We start from the raw sequence: 23,399 nt of genomic DNA, 5'->3' as shown, positions 1-23,399 counted from the left end.
TAATCAAAACCACCTTTTTTTCTATTTCTTTTTTCTTTTCGTGTAATTTCGAGCTTGTGATTCAGGGTTGTATGTTATTACAATGTTGAAATCCCTCGTCGTGATCTGCCTTATGTATTCAAAAGCCAAATTTATCACTTTGTTACTTTAACACTCAATTAACAATTGGCTACTTTCATGATTTGTTTTCAAGTTTACATGTGAACAGCTGCCTCCTTCTCCAATAAACTATGTATGCAATTCTTTTCTAAGTGCACATTCTTACTCTCCTAAGATGCTTTATAGATGTGAAGGTCAATATGAAAGTCAAGGAACCAGGTGAGAAGAATGTTCACAATAATGCATTCTGCTATTGGATGTGATGTTCTAGGAATTAAATAAGGCACTATTGTGAAGATCCAAAAGTATTGGCTGCTCAAGCTAAGGAGCAGTATGATAAGGTACTAAACAACATTGTCTGGTTATTTTTTCTTCCTTATTAGAGGTCAACATTGTCTGGCTCCATGAGGATAATATGTATACATGTGATGCATGGGTAAGGTTGCTTGGAAAAATATGTATAAACACTATTAGAAAAAGGTGCTTTTACGATAGGAATTCTATGACGGTTACTTTAGAACCGCCTTAGAAAACTCGTTGATGGCATTTTTGTAATTATTTCGTTTTACGATGTACATTCTAAGACGGTTATTGATAATCGCCTTAGAATGTGTGTTGGTCATAGAAAATAACGACGGTTTTCTTTTAAAAAATGTCATTATCTCAATTTAATTTAATTAAATTAAAAGTGCAGCAGCCCTAAATATGAGTGGTCATCACGCGCAGCAGCCAAACCACTTCCCCTCCTCCTCTTTCCCTCCCATCACGCTCCCCATCTCAACCATGCCATCCAAGGTGGAACCCTTCTCTAATCTGGTCGCGGCCTTCAGGAAGTGGGACTCGCAAGTGGGGTGCGCTCGCTTCAAAGACAAACCCAATGGGGTGCCCCTTAACCAGTCAAAGGTCGTGTCTTTACAGGAAGTTGGCGATTGTGGGGGCTTGAAACTCAACCATGTTAGCGTTTTGGTCAAAGGGTGGACTTGGATTCCCGATAACTTGGATAACTTGTACTCTTGCTCTTGTGGCTTGAGCTGCTTGTGGACCAAATCGCTCGTTCTTGCTGACAAGCCTGATGCTTTGTTGTTTGAATCTTCCATGCCTCCTGTTCAGGTAGGTTCTTTCTTCTAATGCACATGGGTGTGCTAGATTTGTTTGCGAAATCACATTTTTTGATTGGGAATGATGGCGAGTCTTGTAGAAATTTAAATGTAGTAAAGACATGAATGGGGTTACTCTAATGTTACTCAGGGTTCAATTTATGATCCTTGCTTTGTAGTTGCCTCTTTTGAAGTTTGGTTCTCATTTATTATTTTGGTTTTCACGGCTGAAACAATAAATAGTGAGAATTTCGTATGGTTTATCTGTTTGTAATTTGTTTGAGCGCTAGTGGTCTTAGATTTCTATTAAAGTTGATGTTGGAGTAGATCTGGGACATTTGGTATGTTACCGTGCTAGTTAAGAAGAATATGTTCGCAAATCATGACTGAACTGAACTTGTTAGCCTTGCAAAACTTGCATTAGGTGTCATTTTTTTCAAAGAACAATGATTCATTCTCATGTTGCATTGATCTGATTTTATATATAGTTATGAGAAGATATGATGAACAATGGTTCATTCTCATGAATAGGAGGAAGTGGTAATATTACAACTACAACTAGTTATGATGTGAAATATAATACATTGGTGGCAGACTGATTGTGGTGTACAAGGAGTCGTAGTCAGGGGAAGCTGGTGGTAGTAATAAGTTAAGTTATCCTTTTCAGCATATACCCATATCCTCCTATGCCATCAAAAGGGCAAGTTCATTTCTCCATTTAGTTCCAGTTTTTGAATTTTGCTGATTTTTAGCTTATTTTATTTTCAACTTCAAAATAAGTAATAAATTTGCTTGTTCTAGTTATGCTTATAAATTTCAATGGTTTTTTAAGTTTTGTCTTTTGTTTGTTGCAATCTTATATTGTATACTTAGGATCACATTCTCATGGCCCAAACCCTTCAGCAAGTGATCTTGAGTCTGCAACAAATTCCCATTACAAATTATTAGGCTTACACTTGGGAAGGTACATATATAGAATTCAAATAAACTTGTTGAATCTTATGGACTTATTTATGGGATAGATGAAATTGACTACTCGAATTTATATTTACTTCACAACAATGAGAAAGCCAAAGAAGCAATATTTTATTCATGCAATAAACACATTTGGTATATGGTATAAGATACAAGTAATTTTTGAATTGTCCAAAAGTGGATAATTTAAGATTGTAAATTGGTATTATAATAAATTATTTTACGTCTCTATTTTTTCTTTTTATTTAAAAATACTTAGGATTGTACATGAGAAATGACCAAGAATTTGAATGACGAGGAGTTTGATTTTGACCAAACAGGGAGCAATATTATTAGTTGCGTTACCGGGTCTTCAGGAGAAGGTATGCATAAAATTAAATTAGAAACTTAGCTTGATTTTGAATTCTCTTTGTCGTATTGACTTAGCTAGCCATAAATTTATATTTCTCACCTTATTTTAGCCTTACCATAAATAACTAGCCCCCTCCATGTAGTATATAATTTAAATTACCTCACAACACCCTTATTGTTAAGAGAGAAACACATTTTATGAATTACCTATCAACTGCACATGTCTGCAGAAAAATATTCTCCTTCATTGTTTCTTATATCTACTTCTGTTCTGTTTTCTTTTTAGTATGTTTAATTATTTGCAATGGTTGAAACGAAGACAAGCATGCATGTTAGGTGCGCAAGAGGGTATCCCTGTATCTGTATTTGGGGTAAGTTCTATCTTTACTCACTAACTTGGCTCTGCACCTTGGAAAATGTTAACTCGTTGGCAGTGTACCAAATTTTTCACAAGTAGTAAAGTACTCGGAAGTCCGAGTGTCGAATCCACAGGAACTTTGTTTGTACTTAGATTAATGCAAACCCAAGTTAAAAGCAATAGATAAAGAATTTAAAATAAAGATAAATAAATATATTAGATAAGATAAAGATTTAAAAGAAAGGATTAAAGATTTAAAGATAAAAATAGAAGATAGAGAAGATAAAATATTTAAATTAAGATATGATAAAGATAAAAGAAAATAGAAGATAAATTATAAGATAAGAAAAGTAAAAGATAAAAATAAAATAAAATCAGAATTTGATAAGGTTGGGACCTGGCCTACCTTGTTTGCCTAGGATGTATGAGTTTATGATTTTTCTTTATCAATTTAGGTGATTCTATTCTACCTACATCTGTTCAATTATTTGTCCCTGATTCCTTATGATGACAAGCCTATTTTATTTATGTATCTTCCAAATTTCTTTGCAAAGACTCAGCAAATAAAATGCATGAAGTATGAATTCTAGATGTTTGCAAGAATGCATGGGCATAAAATTATCCTTCTATTCATAGCAATGATTTTTTCTTATGAAATCCTTTCTTTTTGTTCTATTAGAAGTTACCCTCTTCTGAGCGTCTAACCCCTAAAACCAATGCATTATACATTCTTTAAATCTTATTTAGAAGTTATCCTCTTCCGAGCGTCTAACCCCTAACAGAATATAAAGATGAATAATGCAAGATAAAAACAGAAAAGATAATAGAATAGAAAACACCTTTGCATTGATAAATAGTGAGTACATCATACATCGCTTGGCTTTTAGCCCTGCCAGGCCCTAACTAGGGGTTTAGCCACTCATGGCCATTGAGGTCTTTACAATGGATGGGGTATAAGAACTGATGAGATAAGAGGGATGAAAGAAAGAAAGGGAGTAAATGAAACCCCCTAGGGGGTTTTATGGTGTGGTTTCTGTTTGGCTGGACTCTTTTTTATAGTTGTTGTAGTGGATTTGAGCCTGATGCTAGAAATCTTCCTTTTGATATTTTTGATATCTTTTGGATTTGTTTTTCTTTTAATCATATCTTCCTGATACTTCATGATATTTTGGATATTTTCTCGATCTTTTTCTCGTTCTCTCATAATTAAGTTCACACAGCTCACCGAGACAAGATAAAGTTATCGGCTTACCGAACCATGATCTCTTTCCATCAAGCTAACCTTTTCTCTCTTTGTGATTCATGTTCCATGCTTGACTGACTCTTGCTTCTAGGAAACTAGTACTTTCACAATTGTCATGCAGCATTTGAAGTGTTGAATCCTTCAAAAAAAGCCTAAATAGTGACTTCACAAATATCATGCAATTTTTATTCAATGACTAAATTTAAACTACTGGAATTAAATTGCTGAAATCAAAATGCACAAAATCAAAATAAAGAAAAGAAATAACACAACTATCCTAAAAAAAACAAAATGTGATTAACTGAAAGAGAGATAAAGTAAGAAATCCTGGGTTGCCTCCCAGTAAGCGCTTATTTAACGTCATTAGCTTGACGAGTCAAATGCCTTCAAGGTGGCATGAAGGTCATGTAGAACACATCTTCCTTGCATTTTTGCCTCTTAGCTAGAGACGCCATGAAACTCGTGTATTCTGGAAGCACCTTCCACATTATTGCAAGAGAAGTGGTAGCGATCAAGGAAAGAATGACACTTAAGGTTTTTGTATGTTCTCTATGCCTTTCTTCCTTGACAATCAGTTGATGAGGAGAGGTATTGACTTAGAGAATACTTTCTTGTTGAATTTCTACTTGTGAGTACTTCTCCTATTGTTGTGCTTTCTCCTCACTTTTTTCTTCCTCTTCCTTCTTTTCTCCTTCTTCTTCTTTCTTCTCTTCTTCTTTCTCTTCATCTCTGTTTGTCCTTCCTTCCTCAAACTGGTCTTCTTCTACTTCACCCTCCTCTTGTGCTCTCTTCTGGCTTCTAGTCAGAACTGCCTTGCACTTTTCCTTTGGGTTCTTCTCTGTGTTGGCCTCGAAAGTTATAGTGGGCCTTTCAGCTTTTTCTTGAGCTAATTGGCCTATTTGAACTTCCAAATTCTGAATTGTTGCATCAGTGCTCTTCTGATGTGATCTTGTTTCCTGCATGAATTGTATTAGCAATTATTCTATGTTAGTGGGCTTCTCTTGATGACTCGGCCCCTGGCTAGGATGCTGATAGGGTGAACCCCCTTGGTTGAAGTTATTACTTGGATAATATCTCCAATCATGGTCCTGCAAAAAATTATCACTCTGATAGAATCCTGGTGGTCCTCTTTGATGGAATCCTTGATGATTATGACTGCCCATGTAGTTAACTTCATTGGATGTGTCGTCTTGGACCATGCATAAGCCTGACTCATGTGTTCCTCCACATATGTGACATCCCCCTACTTGCATAACAGAAGAGTGAGAAGGACTTACCGCTTATAGTTGTTGTGGAAGCTTGTTGAGAGTCTCTGTCAGGGCTTCTATTTGTTGGGACAACAACTTATTTTGAGCCAAGGTTGCATCTTGAGTGGTGAGTTCTAGAAAGCTTCTCTTTGTTGGTGCATATGTGCGATCATGAAGAATGGCGTGATCACTAGCCGCCATGTTTTCTATGAGTTCCATTGCCTCCTCTGGTGTCTTTAGCTTGATCTTCCCTCCTGCGGATGCATCTAGTAATTGCTTTGATTGTGGTTGCAGGCCATCTATGAAGATGTTCAGTTGCACCGGTTCACCGTACTCATGTGTAGGCATCTTACTTAGTAATCCGTGGAAATGGTCGAGCGCTTCACTGAGGGATTTGTTAGGAAACTGATGGAATGAAGAGATTTCCATCTTCCCTTCAGCGGTCTTTGACTCTGGGAAGTATTTCTTCAAGAACTTCTCTACGACTTTTTCCCATGTCTGCAAGTTATTTCCCTTAAACGAGCGAAACCATATTTTTGCTTTACCGGCCAAGAAGAAAGAGAATTGATTGAGGCGAATGGTGTTTTCTGGCACTCCTGTTATCTTCATCGTGTTGCAAATGTCGATGTATATGGCCAGATGTACGTGCGGATCTTCACTTGGTAGGCCGTGAAATAGATTCCCTTGAATCAGCTGGATCAAGGAATATGGATATGAGAAGTTGGCCGCCTGCATCTCTGATCTGGCTATGCTGGTGAAGTATTGAGGTATAATAGGACTAGAGTAATCCTCTAGCGTCATCCTCTATGGACGATCTTCTGCCATGATGCATTTTTTAAAGAATGAATGTGCACTATTTACAAAAGAAACAACTATCGTGCATGTTATCACAGAATAAAAATTAAACTTAATATTTTTTTTTTATTTTTATAAAAAAGAAAAAAGTAAAATAAGAATGAACAAAGAGAAAAAAATGAAAAATAAAATGAAGCAACTAAGAAAAATAATAGATAAAAAAGAAAGTAAAATAAAAAATAAAAAGTGAAAACTAATTGCTTTAAAATTGGAATATGCAAATAATCAAGTACGAAAAACAAAGTCCCCGATAACGGCGCCAAAAACTTGTTAACTTGTTGCCAAGTGTACCAAATTTGTCACAAGTATTAAAGTACTCAGAAGTCTGAGTGTCGAATCCACATGGACTTTGTTTGTACTTAGATTAATGCAAACCCAAGTTAAAAATAATAGATAAAGAATTTAAAATAAAGATAAATAAATATATTAGATAAGATAAAGATTTAAAAGAAAGGATAAAAGATTTAAAGATAAAAATAGAAGATAGAGAAGATAAAATATTTAAATTAAAATATGATAAAGATAAAAGAAAATAGAAGATAAAAGATAAGATAAGAAAAGTAAAAGATAAAAATAAAATAAAATCAGAATTTGATAAGGTTGGGACCTGGCCTGCCTTGTTTGTTTGTCTAGGATGTATGAGTTTATGATTTTTCTTTATCAATTTGGGTGATTTTATTCTACCCACATCTGTTCAATTACTTGCCCCTGATTCCTCACAATGACAAGCCTATTTTATTTATCTATCTTCCAAATTCCTTTGCAAAGACTCAACAAATAAAATGCATGAAGTATGAATTCTAAATGTTTGCAAGAATGCATGGGCATAAAATTATCATTCTATTCCTAGCAATGATTTTCTTACGAAGTTCTACTAGAAGTTACCCTCTTCTAAGCGTTTAACCCCTAAAACCAATGCATGGATACCTTCTTTAAATCTTATTTAGAAGTTATCCTCTCCCGAGCGTCTAACCCCTAACAGAATATAAAGATTAATAATGCAAGATAAAAGCAGAAAAGATAGTAGAATAGAAAACACCTTTGTAGTGGATTTCTGCTTGGCTTGACTCCTTTTTTATAGTTGTTGTAGTGGATTTGGGCCTGATGCTAGAAATCTTCCTTTTGATATTTTTGATATTTTTTGGATTTATTTTGCTTTTAATCATATTTTCCTGATACTTCATGATATTTTGGATATTTTCTCGATCTTTTTCTCTTTTAATCTTTCCTTTTCATATCTGTAAGCCATAAATAAGAAAATCAGGAAAATATCAAATCTTAATATTTAAGTCAAAGATAACTGCTAAATAAATATTTTTAAAGATATTTTCAATATATTTTTATTATCAAAATAACTCATATTTAACCGTTATCGGAAAACTGGATCTATTGCTACAAAGAAGACACCGTTAGAACTTAGGATAAGTTACCAAACTCTTGATCTCAATTTAGCATTCAATATGTGTGATTATATTGAAGATGCTTTGGTTATCATAGTTCATTATTGATTTTATTATTATACATTTGTGAGTTGTGATATTTAATTTCATTTTCACTAGTCTGAGGATTGGTTGCTATATGTGCTTTTTGCTTGACTAGGTGCATGCTCTCAAGGTGTTTTTGCCTTGAAGATAATGTATAAATGGTTGCCTTGAAGTAAAATATTCCTTAGGATTATGATTTGGGAGTAAACTATGCTGGATTATTGCACATCATGGTAGTTAGAATTGGATGAATTTGTTTCCTCATTAAATTATATTTGCTTTTATTAAAACATTTGCTATGGGCTGAATTTAAATAATTAGTTTTTTCCCCGCTATTTTGAAGTTTACATCTCACTTTATTAGCTGTGTAGTGAGCTATTTTTTACTTTAAAATACCAATACTTTAGTATTTTTACTCTTTGCTGTTAAAATATTTGTTATGGCGTTTTTAATTATTGATCATGAATTGATTCATGTTACGGTTCAATCCATGATTAGGTAAATAAATTTTTTGATTCATGATATGAATTCTGATTTGAAAACCTTTGTGAGGTTGTGGGGATAAGTCTCTTCTGTTTGTAATTGTTATTAGTTGTGCCATCCAAGAAACTATAAAAGAAAATTATGTTGAGCAAATTTTAAGAGTTTGCTGGGATCTCAGAATGTTAATTATGCTGATGTTGACGTGTTAACTTTCCTATAAAAAAAATAAAATGGAAGGAAATATTAAGATGATTAAATTGATGAAACAAACTGAAATCGATTAATTTTGTTTCCATTATTATACAATATAGGCTTGTCCCTGTATTTTTGGGCTGTATTCATGTTTTCCCCTACTTTTAACATTTTTCCAATTGAGTCCTTGATGAACCTTCAATGTACAAAAAAAAAATATAAAATAAAACTCAAGAAAATTTAACTTTGCCTTTCAACTTAACAATTGTCAAGCTATAGATATGCATGGAGTTATTCTTACTTCGAAAGAATGCCTTTTGAATTTGATGATAATATTTATTATATATATATATATATAGTTTAATGATGATAATATTTATTATATATATAAAATAAATATTATCATCATTAATTTTATTAAATAATAAATTAAATATATAAAAAAATTACTTTAATAAATAAAATATATTTTTATTAATATAACATGTCAAACTTCAAAATTTAATGGAGACGAAAAAAGATTACAATAATTTTTAAATATAGTTTATAAAAACATTTTTATCTTATATAGTTTATAATTTAAAATTAAAAGTTAAATAAAATTTTAATTAGAATTAATTAGATTTAAGTATTTGTATTGAAAATAGATCAAATTAAAAAAAAATATTTTTTAAAAAATTTAGATACTAAATGCAAAAAAAGCTACGTAACTTAATGTAAAATTAAAGAAATAATTCATAAAAATACTATCATTTTTTTAATGTTGTTTAACCATTTACATATCCAGATGTTCAATTTCAATCCCTTTGTTTATTTGTTTATAATTTTAAAGCATAACACTAGATAGATTGCATTGGGAAAGTTGTGGAGCCAGGTAATTTTTTGGACAGTTGCTAGTGGCCCAACATTAATTTAATTCAATTCATACTATTAAGTTGTGGAGATATTTTAGGAAGGTGGCCGGTGTTTATAATCTGATTCTTACTTATGTAATTCATAGGCTTATGTTCAACAATTAGAAACAAGTCGTGTGAAGCTCATGCAATTGGAGTTGGAGATTGAGAAAGCAAGAAAGCAGGTGATCCTAACTGAAAATCATCATCCTTATTTATGCCTTTTATTTTAGTGTATTGTGTTTAAGCACATACTAAAATGTCTACTTGCAGGGTATGTACATACGCGGTGCTAGATGTCAGTTATATGGGATAATCCGCAACAATTAACCCAGGTTTGTAATTCATAATTTCAGTTTTAAGCTTCCTCAAAATGTTCTTTTCCTAGTTATTTGTGTACTACTTTTTTCTTGTGTTTTTAGATGCAGTGGTAGTTTGTTTTATATTTATGTTCATGTTTATGCATCTGTATTGTACATGTCATTTCTTTTTGTAAAATTTAATCAATGGTCACACCGAACCTAGTTTTCCTTGATATAATCAATGGTCAGTAATAAATTATTTTAATTAAATATATACTTTCAAAAAATATTTACTGCTATTATTTTAATAGAAGAATTTAATGAATAAATATTTATTTATGTATCTATATTTAAATAGAAAGTATGGTTACAAAAATATAAAGACCTTAATTTAAAGTTTAATCAATTACTACTATTAATTTGATATAATCTCAAAAGAGAAATGAGATTAGTTGTAACGTGTGGTCTGTGGTATGTGGACAAGGCAAGTAAAATGGTATTTTGATTACTTTTTTCTCCCTCTTTCCATAATCATTGCTTTTTAATTCAAATATCGGTATATCTCACATTATACTTTTTCCAACAGTGCAAGTAGACTTGGAAGAGAACACCATGATGATTTAGCACAACTTATGCTAGGAATGGGCTATGCTACTGAAGAAGATATGCTTAATATTATTATTTCTTATGAAATTTAGTGATTATGAAGAGTCATAAGTTTGTGTGTAACTATTTTTCTATGTTAAATAATAGAAGGAAAGAAGAACAAGAGAGACACAATTATACAAAAAAAAAGCATTCTACATCGGTTCTAGAATTATGTCTTAGAATGAGTATCATTCTACATTGGTTCTTGGAAGACCGTCGTAGAATAGGATACATTTTACATCGGTTCTAGGATAACCGTCGTAGAATGCGTACCATTATAAAACGGTTCTTCGCACGTGACCGTCTTAGAATGGATGTCATTCTACGACGGTCTTTGCAAAACCGATGTAGAATAGTTGTACCATTCTACGACGGTCTTTACAGAATCGATGTAGAATAGTCTATGTTTTTTACGACGCCGCCTATGATGACGGTTGTAAATCGATGTAGAATGTCCTTATTAACCGATGTAGAATGCAATTTTTCTAGTAGTGAAATATTGTAAATTAATTATTAGTATGCTTATAGAAATGTTTCCCCGAAAGGAAGTGATCATTGTTATAATATTAACATATAGATTAGAATACTAGCATGAATGCTAAAATATATAGTTAATCATATGTATTTGTGTTCATTAGATTATAATAATCAATTACTAATTATTAGGCTAGATATTAGCTTTTGATCTGTTGAGATTTTGCTCTAATTGCTTATAAACCAATCAATAAATAATAGAACAAATGTGTAGCCTAACACACAATTTGTCTCACGAATTCTTTCTTTCAATAACCTTAATGTTTTTTAACTGAAAAATACTTAGAATTAATTTAACAAATGCTTTGTCCTGGTTATACCAGAATTCTTAGTCACTTTGTTTCCTATTTAAATGTGTGTTTGTTATTTATTTTCATCTTGGTATGTGTATTCTGATGACTGAGACACTAAATTTGGAAAGTGATTTATAAATAGGGAACTTGTATGGTGAAAAGCTGTTATGTCATGAATATAGAACTCAAATGTTTGCATTTGATAATGTGCTTTTTTTGCTATCAGGCAGGTTCTTGTTAATTCGGGGTTCTTTTTAGTTCCCGTGTCCTAATGTTAGCCCAAGAAATTGGAAATTAACTAATTAATCATCTAAAAAGGTGGTTTTCTTCCACCTTTCTTGATCCAAGGCTAAATTGGCAGTGTAATGAAGTTGTCATGCGTCAAAGTGAGAGTTAAAATATTGAGAAAGTACGATGATTATCAAGTATGCTCTCATTTTTATTTGCTTCTTACTTGCTAGATTTGTATCTCTTGTTTAAGTTTGGCTTATCTATTCTTGAAGAATGCTACGAGTTTTTATACTTGGTATCAATTGCTTCTATAGTCATATGAAGAAAGGGTCAAAGCCATGATGAAGCTTCAGCTTTCTAAAATTGGTAATTAAGACAAACTCCATAAATACATTTTTTCCATATGTTCTGAAATAAATTACTTTTCTTGTTGTATGTAACATTGATGTCAGTAGCATTGATATTAAATGTTCTGACAAACTTAGTTTTTGGCATGAATGGTTGCCTAGCCTTCTCTAATGTTCTTGTAGTGTATGATCATTTGATAATAGAATCTAGTTTACATTGCAACTATCTGCTAGTGATATATATGAATAAGGCTAGGTATTAAAAACCAAAATTCTAATATTTAATAGTTGAAGTATTGATATAAAATTTGCTATCTAGCATGCTAAATGAGATGGTTTATCCAGATAGTAATTTCTTTTCTCAGATAATAAATAATTTTAAATGCAGTTGCACAGGATTCAAAAAAGGGTGTGGGCTGGGAGAGATTTGAGTTTGATTGTTTTTCCCAATATTTTCATATGATCACTATGCTTGTATATTGATGTTTTCTAGGTTAAGTTTATTTTCCTATCCTATTCACAATGATATATGAAAATTTGTTTCATCTTCCTTTTATTGTCCTTTTAATATTGATAAGATCTCTGTGCACACACCCTCATGCTTAATATGGCGGGTGCTAACTGCGAGGTTGATTATTTTTTAAAATCCTACTTGATAAACCAAAGAGGCAAGGGCACCTATAACTCTGCCAAAAGCTTAAGCTGGTAGCTTAGATGCAACACTTTAAGATAAAGCACTCTTAGACATTGTCCCTCCTTATTTAAGTCATTGGGCATGGGTCATTGGGTTGGACCAACATGTTTACTTCTCATGACACTTATTATTCTGTAGTTATATGATCTAAATACAATGCTTGTATTTTCAAGGTACGAAAATTGGTGCTATCACTATTAGACTAAGTACAGTCAAGGAGGAGAGAGGAAAATATCATGTTCACTATTACATTTTTGGATTAGCTTTAAAAAATATTTCTACTACACCATTGGTAAGTTAGCCTAACTTATTTTTTGTCATGCTTTTAGGCAAAAACTGCTATAGCAAAGCTAACAGCTATTGAAATGTCAAAGCAAGTAAATCAATCATTTATTGTTTATATATCACTAACACTAGTTTCTTGAGTTCATTTTTTGGTTCTTAATTATTATTTTTTATTCAGAAATTTATTTTAATTATTAATGATTCTTTCATATTATCACAAATTTTCAATTGTTCAATAAAAAAGATGTTTAAATAAAGCAAGTATTAATGTAGAGAGGCATAAGGATGTTTTTCCTTTCTTATTTGGAAGTTATAACTACTTAGTGTCTAGAGTCTACTGCAACCTCTCTTACTTTTATTAAATTGTTACCTTGGGTCGTATATGAAAATATTGTGTTTGATTTTTCTGGACCTTCTCTGAAAATTGGTAACCCTCTCATTGTTGAAGAGGATGAATGGGATGCAAAAGGTTAGGATGATTTACATCGGTTGTGGCTACAATCAATGCAAAAGGTGCTCACTTTCAATGATGGTTGATTCAACATCGGTTCTAAACTGATGTTGAAAGTCCTTCAGAATCGATGTTGAAGGTTTTTTTGTAGTAGTGACAATACAACTAGTTGCTTCTCGGGAATTTTCATAACCCTACTGTGCAAAAATTGAATTTGCGTTTGATATGGGTGCTAGAATTATTATATATATCTTGATCGATATGGGAATGGATTGCGTAATCCTTTCCTTTATACAAGAAAAAGAATTTCTAGTTTGCATGGTCTAATCATTGATCCTAAAAATTTCTACAATAAGATTAGGTAGTCACTCACATAGTTCCCTATCCAAGGTGGGGAACCCCTTTTTCATTTAAGGGGGTTAAAAAGAAGAGAAATAAAAAGCTTTTTTCTTTTTAGCTTAACAACTTTAAATTAAAATTGGATAAGTGAATCATTTTTTCCATCATTCATTCATTGAATGATAAATCATTACAAGTGATGGAGATATGTAATTTAAATAACAGAAATCAAATATTTTAAAATTGTATCTAAAATTACTAGAAAAGTGGAAACAAGACAATATGTAATTTGATCATTTTGTGTAAATCCAAAATCTTTATAGATGAAACCAATCACTAGTTTCCAACCATGGGTTGAATGGAATCTTATGAATAAATCAGTTAATAGAAGAATAGAAAAAGCTTTTATTGTGTAACTTAAATTATATATAAATTCTTAAACCAAAGAGTTAATAGCAACAAGTTCTTGATTACCAAGAACAGAATAACCACTTAGAATAAAGAAACAAATTATATTTTTGTCGAGAAGTGCAAAATCGTATTCATATGATCTTTGTTGTGCATTTCGATTAATTGGATTGTTTCTTTATAGATTTAGGTACACAGGTTTTGTAGATGTGTTTTCGAACATTCCTTTAACATGCCATCTAAGAAAAACAATTCTTCAAATTCTATGAATTTTTTTAGAATACTTGTTACTTTAATATCATTCAAGAAAATTTTGGATTTCCTAGTATTTCACCAATTAATAAATCGAGATTCAAGACTTTTTCTTAATTGTGAAAGAGATACACCAAGTCAAAAAGACTATAGATGTAAGATATAAAAGGGGAATGAATATTTTATTTTGTCATTTTTCATCTTTATATAATGAACTCAACTTCATCTCATTCGTCAACTCTATATGATAATAACCTTTGGATCAAGCATAAACTCTATTACAAATCATAGAGTTTATAGATAACTATATATTTTATTCTCCCATATTTTTTTACTTGCAATTCAAGAGTTACTCCTTGCCTTGTTTAATTTAGAAAAAAAAATACATAAATTGAATAAGATTTGAAGAAAAAATTATTACTTTTTATGAATACACCAAGAAGCACTTCAGGTTAGGAATACAATAGTCGAATTTCAAAATCAAATAACACCTCATCTATAAAAATTGAAATATTTTGAAAAAAAAATTAAAATATTTCAAAAGGTACACGAAATAAATAAGACAATTCTGAAGCTTTTTGTGCAATTTAATTTTTAATTAAGTCCAATTCTCATTATTAAAAAAGTGGTACACCCAAAAAATATGGATAATTCGCTAGCTTTATGTGCAATTTGTGTCCCATTCAAAGTATCTTCAATACGAGTCAAGGGAATAAACCATTGTTATATGGTTTCCGGATAAATGATACTATCAAAAGTATTGGTACATGTAAAAATACCCTCTTCTTTAACTTTTATTATTATTCTTATGGAGTGAAGCTTGTTCATGGGTATTTCAAGAATAATACGATTATTTTTTTCCATGAAATCCCCAACAAACAAAACTTACCTTTTTCCCTTTTTATTGAAGATATAAAAATCACCACCTATATCCCAAAAAATAATCATCTGAAAAATAATGAAGTTTGAAATAAATGAAAAATCACTAATTTCCTTAGAAATAAAGAACAAATTCATATCAAGATAACTGGAAATTGCAACCAACAGTAACCCCAATGAACCTAAGAAGTAGAAATGGCCCAAAAGATGTGCTTGTTCTTTGAACCTCCATCATAGAGTATATTAGTACATTGTGTGAGGGGAAGATTATACTCATTATTCTCCTTTTTTTTAAATTTAGTGTTATAGTTGGGGAATAAAAAACCTCAGAATTTGACTTTGTTTTCCATATCTAAAAAATCTTATTTTTTTAACATGAAGAAATAAAGAAGCCATTGCAACTGTCCGAAATACTAGACCTACTACAAAATGGAAGGATTTATCATATAATGGATACCTGGATTTACTATTTTTATCTTATATATTATTATTTTTATATTCATATATATTATTGTTTTCATTATTATTCATACTTATATTATTATATAAAGATATTCTATAATCACTAGAATTTCTATATATTTATACTTAGTATATAATAATTCTAGTGATTATGGTTAAGCCAATATATATCATAATATAATATACCATTTTCTTATTCAAAGAATTTTTTGCTATGCCTTATAACTTTTAGTCAAAGAAAATAAATTATGGAATTTAAATAACTCACTAATATGAATTACCGCAATATAAATAGAATATATAATAGTTAAAAAAATATAATTTTTTATATTGTCAAATTAAAAAGAATAATGTTTTCATATACAAATAAATTTAAACATTATTAATATATAAGAGTCTCTTGACATAATAAAATAATGGTTAAAAAAAACCCAAATAAATTTGTCCTAGTATAAATACGCATGTTACATATGGATATAAATATGCATTAGTGCACCAAAATATAGAATATATAATAGTTCAAAAATATAATATTTATCATTTCAAATTAAAAAATGAAGGATATTTTAATTTTTTAAAAAAATAAATTTAAACTGTATAAAAGTTGCATACATTAAATTTAAATATCTAAGAGACTTTTGACATAAAAAACAATAATTATATGAAAAATCACCAAATGAATTTATCCTAGTATGAATAATAGTGTGATGGATGAATATAAATATGAATTAACACAATATAAATAGAACATATAATAGTTTAAAAGTATAATTTTTATACTTTCAAAATAAACAAAGGAATGCTATTTTGATTTAAAAGAAATTTAAACATCATTTGTATAAAGTTGAAAGATAAACATCATTCATATATAAAAGTTGTATATATTAAATTTAAATATTAATATCTAAGAGTCTCTTAATATAAATAAACTAATGATTATAAAAAGAAAATCATTTAAAAGGATTTTTCCTAGTATGGTCACTTGTGTAATGAATATAAATATGGATTATAGAAACATAAATAAAATACATAATTGTTTAAGAAAAACATAATTTTTATATTTTCAAATTAAAAAATGAAGGATTTTTTTATATAAAAGAGATATAAATATAATTTTTATATAAGTTGTGTGTATCAATTAAAATATAAATATTTAAGAGTCTCTCTACATAAAAACAAATAATTATAAAAAAAAATCACCAAAATGAATTTATTCTTTTGTGAATAATAGTATGATAAATGAATATAAATATGAATTAACACAATATAAATAGAACATAAAATAGTTAAAAATGTATAATTTTTATACTTTTAAAATAAACAAAGGAATGATATTTTGATTTAAAATAAATTTAAACATCATTTGTATAAAGTTGAATACATTAAATTTAAATATAAATATCTAAGTATCTATCAACATAAAAAAACAATGATTGTAAAAAAAAATATTAATCATTCTAATGAATTTTTCCTAGTGTGATTATCTGTGTAATAGATAGATATAAATATATATTAGTGCAACATAAAATAATATACAATAGTTTAAAAATATATTTTATACTTTTTAAATTAAAAAATGAAGGATGTTTGAATATAAAAATAAATTTAAACATCATTCATATAAATGTTGTATAAATTAAATTTAAATATAAATATCCAATAGTCTAATAACATAAAAAAATATTAATTGTCTCAATGAATTTCTCCTAGTATGATTCCGTGTGTGATAGATGGATATAAGTATAAATTAGCACAACATAAACAAAATATATAATTTTTTAAAAATATAATGTTTTATATCTTCAAATTGAAAAAATGAATGACTTTTAAATATAAAAATAAATATAAATATCATTCATAAGAGAATTTGTGTACATTACATTTAAATATAAATACCTAAGTGTCTCTTGATATAAAAAATGCAATGATTATAATAAAAAAATTGTCCAAATAGATTTGTCCTAATATAACCCTACAATAGATAAATATAAATATGAATTTACATAATATAAATAGAATATACAATAGTTTAATATCATACTGTTATACTTCTAAATTAAAAAAAAAGAAGGATGTTGGAATATAAAAAAAAAATTAAACATCATCCATATAAATTTTTTATAAATTAAATTTAAATATAAATATCTAAGAATTAAAAAAAATCAATGATTATAAAAAAATATTAATCATCCCAATAGTTTTGTCCAACAATGTGTCACAAATAAAATCTAACATTGCTTTATACTCAATTTATGTTAATTATGTGTTTCTAGTTGATATAATTCATTATTATTATTATTATTATTATATTTTAAAATTAAAATGAATCATAATTTTATAGCTCAATTTAGTTATAACTTAAGTATTAAAATGGTATACTAATATCAAATGATAAAAACAATATTATAACGTATTTATTAATTATAATTGATTTGGATATATTTTATCTCAATTTTGTCATGATTTAGATCATATTTGGATGTATATTCAAATTTTCTGTTATAAATACTCTCCGAACAAATATTTTATTTTTATTATGTTGATCATACATTAAATGGATAATTCATTAATATAATGTGGCAACCAATGATTACTCAATACTCATCCAAGTAATTATTTTTTTATTAACAAATAAATGAAAAAATAGAAAAAAATTGTTTTTGGTTCTTGTAAATTTTTTGTTTTTTATTTTTATTTCATTCTTACAATTAAGCTTTAAAATATAATCTTAAGAAAATGCGTTTAGTGTAAAATTATTATCTATTTAATTATCAATTAGAAATATAAAATTAAAAATATAAATTTTAAATGTCATATTTATTATTAATATAAAATAAATATTTTCCCAGATTTTAAATTAATTTTTGATAGAAAAATAAAACAAAGGTCTGCCATTTTTAAATATAAAATAAATTTTGATTTTCCTAATATCCTTTTATATATCACGTTTTAAATAAAAATATAATGTTTTCTAAATATAAAATTATAATTATAATTATATTAGTTATATGATAAAATTATTTGTATAGTTAAACTTTTATTTTAAAATAGAGCGGGAAAGTTAAGATTATTATTTTAGATTTAAAATTACTAGCAAGAAAATATTTCCTTTTTAAAATGACAAATTATATAAAATTACTCTTTTAGTCTTAAAATGAGTGAAGAAAAAGGCATAATTATTCTCTCTTCTACTTTTCACGTTCAAAGATTTGTCTCTTCCTAATAGTTTTATATCTCTTACCAAACCTTTTCGATACAAGAGAATGCAACTCGAACTTATAGAGAACCCCGAGAGCGTTATACACACATATATATTATATATACACGGCCCACAACTACAACTTGTTACAGTAGCAGTTGTTAAGTTTTAACTAACAACAACCAATATTAGCTTGTAGATTAGCTTTTGTTGCCACCTTGCTCTGTCACTTACATAAGTGAATTTCGGATTGCAACCTTTTGCCATTATCAACACTTCGTATGTTCAATGTTCTTCACAGTTACGCATTTACTCTTCGGTCTGTAGTACTCATCCATAATTCTTCACGAATTTAAATATTCTCTTAATAAATCTCTTGAGTTTAAAGTCACTTTTTTCAACAAAAAAAAAGAAGACAGTAATTGAGTAAAGTAAGCATTAGTTTAGTAAATACTCTTTTTTCTGAATTTTTTTTCTGCTAATTAAGCAAAAGAATATTATTACGCACTATCCAAACGTAGCACAAGAATATGACTAGTACATAACTTTTTCTTAATCTTTTAATATCTGAAAATTACGTTCGGTGTTTGCACTTTCACGTATTATCCGGAATCAAGTCGTGGTAAATTTAGTTAAGGAGAAAATTTATCACAACGCTCTTTTCATTCACAGTACTTATAGAAACATTATGTTAGGAGAATCGAATTCTGACAATTATAACAAACCAACACTGATGATCACACGTACATGTTGGTCTACGACAATTATAGTGTGTCACTAGCTTCTCATTTAATGCACTTTCAGCATTAATAATATTAGTTTCAGGTGGTCAAATATTCAGTGGTTACAGATATCGTGTTCAAAATTTATTGTTTAAATAAAAGAAATTAATGGTTTTGAGAAATTAAAAGTGAAAGATTTTTCATACAAATGTAATGTTTAATGTTATCATGATTTTTAATAAAGCATTTTTATTTATTAATTCCTTGCTAATTATTCATAAGAAACTCGCTGACCACATCTTTTTTCAAAATTAAATTTGTTTTGTAGTTTTGGCAAATGATTGTCTGATTGTCTCTAAGTCCAAAACACTGCAATCAACAGGAAAATGGTTTTTCTGCCCATGAGATTTCGCACCTATACTCGGCTAACAATTTGGTTATCGATAAGTATGTGGTAAACACAATGAACTGCGGTATAAACCTTGAGATTATATAATTGGGATTATTGATCCATTTCTATTATTTCTAGAGATACTACTTGAGATTACAAACTTTGTATCCAACTGGTTAGTGACATTTTAATCACTACTATAAGCAAACAAAACATAAAATTACACTCAATGAAGGTGTATACTTTGAGAGAGGAGAGAAAAATTAAGAGAAAAAAGAAAAAGAAAGTAATAGAAATGATCAATAACGCCACTTTAATTTAAAAGAAAGGAATGATGAAGTGTAAAAGCAAATGTTATAAGAATTAAAATATGAAACACCTGCATTAATTTAGACTATCTAAAACCATGACAAAGACCTACAAATAACTCCTGATCTACTTATTTACTCTTAAAAAGTACACTGTACTACTATTTAAGAAAGTAACTAACTAGCTACTAGCTTGCAAAGACTACTAAATAGGAAAATAATAAAAATAATAATAATGTCAGTTATTAATCATTCATTCATAAAGTACAAAACAATAATGTTCAAGCAGGTAACCAAGCAGAGGCGAAGACCACATTGTGTCCTTTCCAAGTGAGCACAATGTGTTCATCTTCCTTCTTCAATCCCCACCCAGCAGCATGTTCATCGAGCATGGCCTTCACTTCTGCTACAGAGTCTTCACTGAAAGCAACTCCTTGAAAGCTCGCATTCTTCATTCGCTGCTCCCACCTGTTCTTAGGCTCAACCCGCTCAACTCTCTGAACCCCTTCGTGTGCAATCACATTCTCAATCTTCCAGCATATGTCTGCCTCGTACCACTGCCTCTGCTTGCTCCCTCGCGGCAAGAACGTGTCCACTGTGTCGTAAGGGATCCATAGGTAGTTAAACGCGGATCTTAGTCTGCATACCAAGTTGTTCGAAGTCAAATCCGCATCTTCGTCGACCAAGATTACGACCGTTGGGTCTAAACCTCGCAGGGACTTAAGGAACAATGATCGCAGTGAGGAAGTGGGAGTAACGCTAACAGCAGAAGAAGCAGCAAGAGAAGAAGAATCGTAGAGAAAAGAGGTCAAGCCTGTTGTATCAGATAGGGTTTCATCGGGGATGTAATGAAGCATCATGTGACAGTTTATAACCAAAGCCTCACTCGGAGTAGTACGAGATTCTGCTGCATAAACAAAATGTTGTTGTTGCACTCTTAAATGTTCGATCAAACCCGCGAACCCGTCTCGGTAACTCGAAGAAACCACTCTGAATTCCATGACCATGTTTCTAGACCGGGCGAAATTCACCAGCTTGGCTCCGAGTTCGTCGTAGGAGAGGTCGAGCATGGGAGGGATGTTGTCCCTGAAGCTAGCGTCCGCCGCCACCGTGAGCTTGATTATCGGCGGCGGCACCTCGTGGTAGTTGCGGCTGGCGATGGCGTCGACAAGTGTGGGAATTTGCATGCAATGCGTCAAGCTTAGGTCGACAATATGGATCACGGAGAACCCTTCAGTGGCCTCTAGGATGGCGGCGTTGGCGGCGGTGAAGCCGAAGCGGTGCCACGGGGTTAAGTCGACGAAGTTAGCGAGCTCAATGACGTTGAATCTGTGCGTGTCAATGGAGAGGTTGGTGCCGCCGGCGGGGACGAGCATCTTGCACGTGCCGGTTTTGGCGGCACGTGCGGTGAGGGCGCGGAGGAAGCCAGAGGCGAGGCGTTGGTTGGAGTCACCATCAGGGGGAGCTATGTTGTTGAGCACCCAAAGGATCTGTTGTGCGAGGGTTACGTCGTTGGTTTCAATAGCGTTGGCGCAGTGAACAAGCAACTGTTCCATGCAGTTAGCGTCGCCGAAGTTGGAGAGGGCCTTGGAGGTAGTAGGGAAGCATGCTGCAGGCCAAGGCCTAGGCCTAGGGATTTGGTTTTTGTTCATTATGTTAGGGTTTTGGAGGAGGGGTGTGATTTGGTGGTGCAAGGGAGGAAGTGAGGGTGTGAATTGCGTCATGTGGGGGGAGGGGGGGAGAAAGAGTGAAAGGGGGAACAATTAACAAATTGTCAAAAAAGAGGGAATCATCAAGCAGGTTGATCAACTAATGTTGAATTGTTCCGGTTTAATCATAAGTCTTCTTCTAACTAACTAACTTAATCAAAGATCTTGAATAATAATTTTATTCAGACTTAAATAAGATTACTTTAGGTATGGAGGATGCATGTGTTTAAAAAAAGAAAGAAAAATCAGAGAAGAGGGAAAAGAGAGAAAGGGACCTGACTAGTAGTAGTAGTGGGTACCTTTGCCTTTGGGAAGAGCGATCCAGGTTGTTGTGGGTGAAATTGGCTGCGAGAGGAAAAGAGACAGTTCAGCTTTTTCGTGGGGGATTTATATTATTATGGTTCTTGGCAGCAACAGAGACTGATCGGAGGAGAGGGAGGGAAACTCGTGTCCCGAGAAAAGAAAACATATTTGAAGTCAAATTGGGCAAAAGAGACCATTCTAGGGGAAGTTCAGGCTTTATCAGAAGGGCAAAAGGAGTAGTGCTGAGAACATCACTTTCATGGCTACAAAAAGGGTGCTAATCCCACTTCTTGAGATAACCCTTTTGGTTTGGAAAGAGAGAGGGATGAGAGAGATGTGTGTAGTGTAATATAAGACGCAGCAGCAGCAGTGGGAGAGAGAGAGAGAGAGAGGAAGAGGATAGTAGTACCTATAGCCGTAGGAGGCACTGCTCGTGTTGGATTTTGGAGGCATGTGAAGCAGCCGGCCATCAAATTGTTTGTATATGGGAGTTGGGATTTTGTCATGTAATGGTGGGCACTGTGGGAGGGACTTAAGGCAGTTAAGCTTTTGGCTCACTCTCTCACGGGTCATCACATAATTGAACAAATCATTTTTTCATCACCACCTCCTTTTCTTTTCTGCCCCATCGATGGTGGGCACTGTTGAACAAATCGTTCTTACCCAATTTGTTTACCTTTTATCAGTCTCAGTGTGTTGTTTGTTGCTGTGAAAATCTTGCTAAAATAACACACCTAGCTAGACTATGCCCAGGTACCTTGGATGCGGTTATTAATTGAGATAGTTAACATGGGACAAATACAAAGGTATAGCCACGATGTGCTGCTCACCTTCCAATGCTTTTTTTAAATTCTGCTGACATTGACTTTGAAACATCTCAAGTGTGAAACTAATTTAGGAGAGATTTGACTAAAATGGGACAATTTCATTTAGAATTTATCAAATGGGTATTTTTTGAATTAATTCCCAAATAAAGATAAGTTATAAGAATTTGTATGACTTTTAGGTACGAAATTGTAAAAAAAATCACGATGTTTTTTTATAGTGTAGTCATAAAAAATCTAATGATTTTAGTTTTTTTAATTATTTATATAAAGTCGTAATTTTTTTACGACTTCAACGTGATGATTAATTTTTTTTTAAATTAATTGTGAACGACTTTAAAATCATTTTAATTATAATTTTATATTTTTTTACTATTTTATTTTTCTTTCATGTTGTTGTGCACGATATAAGTTCATTTTATTTTAAAATCGTTTAAAATTAATTTTAAAAAAATTAAGCATGATTTTGAAGTGGTGAAAAATTTATAATTTTATATAAATAATTAAAAAAAATTAAAGTCATTGAATTTTTTATAACTTC

General features: G+C 30.9%; 2 protein-coding genes across 5 annotated transcripts; one reads left to right on the top strand and one right to left on the bottom strand.

Moving 5' to 3' along the window:
* The first annotated feature begins 836 nt into the window (after positions 1 to 836).
* LOC114412464 (alpha-(1,4)-fucosyltransferase-like) lies at positions 837 to 10,765 on the top strand. 4 transcript variants are annotated; one of them, XR_003666750.1, is made up of 7 exons: positions 837 to 1,209; positions 2,070 to 2,160; positions 2,431 to 2,533; positions 2,809 to 2,893; positions 9,385 to 9,462; positions 9,551 to 9,612; positions 10,166 to 10,765. XR_003666750.1 is itself a non-coding variant. In XM_028376372.1 (4 exons), exons 1-3 carry the CDS (start codon positions 883 to 885, stop codon positions 9,605 to 9,607), a joined length of 462 nt encoding a protein of 153 aa, XP_028232173.1. In that variant the 5' UTR covers positions 837 to 882; the 3' UTR covers positions 9,608 to 9,612; positions 10,166 to 10,765. The 4 variants fall into 4 exon arrangements, 1 of the variants encoding a protein (XP_028232173.1); XR_003666751.1 differs by having other exon boundaries at positions 1,728 to 2,160; positions 2,492 to 2,533; XR_003666749.1 differs by having other exon boundaries at positions 1,728 to 2,160.
* A 9,284-nt stretch (positions 10,766 to 20,049) lies between these two features.
* LOC114412463 (scarecrow-like protein 32) lies at positions 20,050 to 22,638 on the bottom strand. Its single transcript, XM_028376371.1, has one exon. It carries the CDS (start codon positions 21,744 to 21,746, stop codon positions 20,304 to 20,306), a length of 1,443 nt encoding a protein of 480 aa, XP_028232172.1. The 5' UTR covers positions 21,747 to 22,638; the 3' UTR covers positions 20,050 to 20,303.
* Between the last annotated feature and the right edge of the window lie 761 nt (positions 22,639 to 23,399).

The sequence above is a fragment of the Glycine soja genome, chromosome 5, assembly GCF_004193775.1.
Source record: "Glycine soja cultivar W05 chromosome 5, ASM419377v2, whole genome shotgun sequence".
Classification (NCBI taxonomy): Eukaryota; Viridiplantae; Streptophyta; class Magnoliopsida; order Fabales; family Fabaceae; genus Glycine; species Glycine soja.
This window is presented reverse-complemented; position numbering and strand designations above follow the sequence as displayed.

Coding starts and splice junctions, on each gene's coding strand:
- LOC114412463 (XM_028376371.1), bottom strand. CDS start 21,746: ATGACGCAATTCACACCCTCACTTCCTCCCTTGCACCACCAAATCACA.
- LOC114412464 (XM_028376372.1), top strand. CDS start 883: ATGCCATCCAAGGTGGAACCCTTCTCTAATCTGGTCGCGGCCTTCAGG. Junction 1,210..9,384: donor CTTCCATGCCTCCTGTTCAG/GTAGGTTCTTTC, acceptor TGTAATTCATAG/GCTTATGTTCAACAATTAGA. Junction 9,463..9,550: donor TTGAGAAAGCAAGAAAGCAG/GTGATCCTAACT, acceptor GTCTACTTGCAG/GGTATGTACATACGCGGTGC.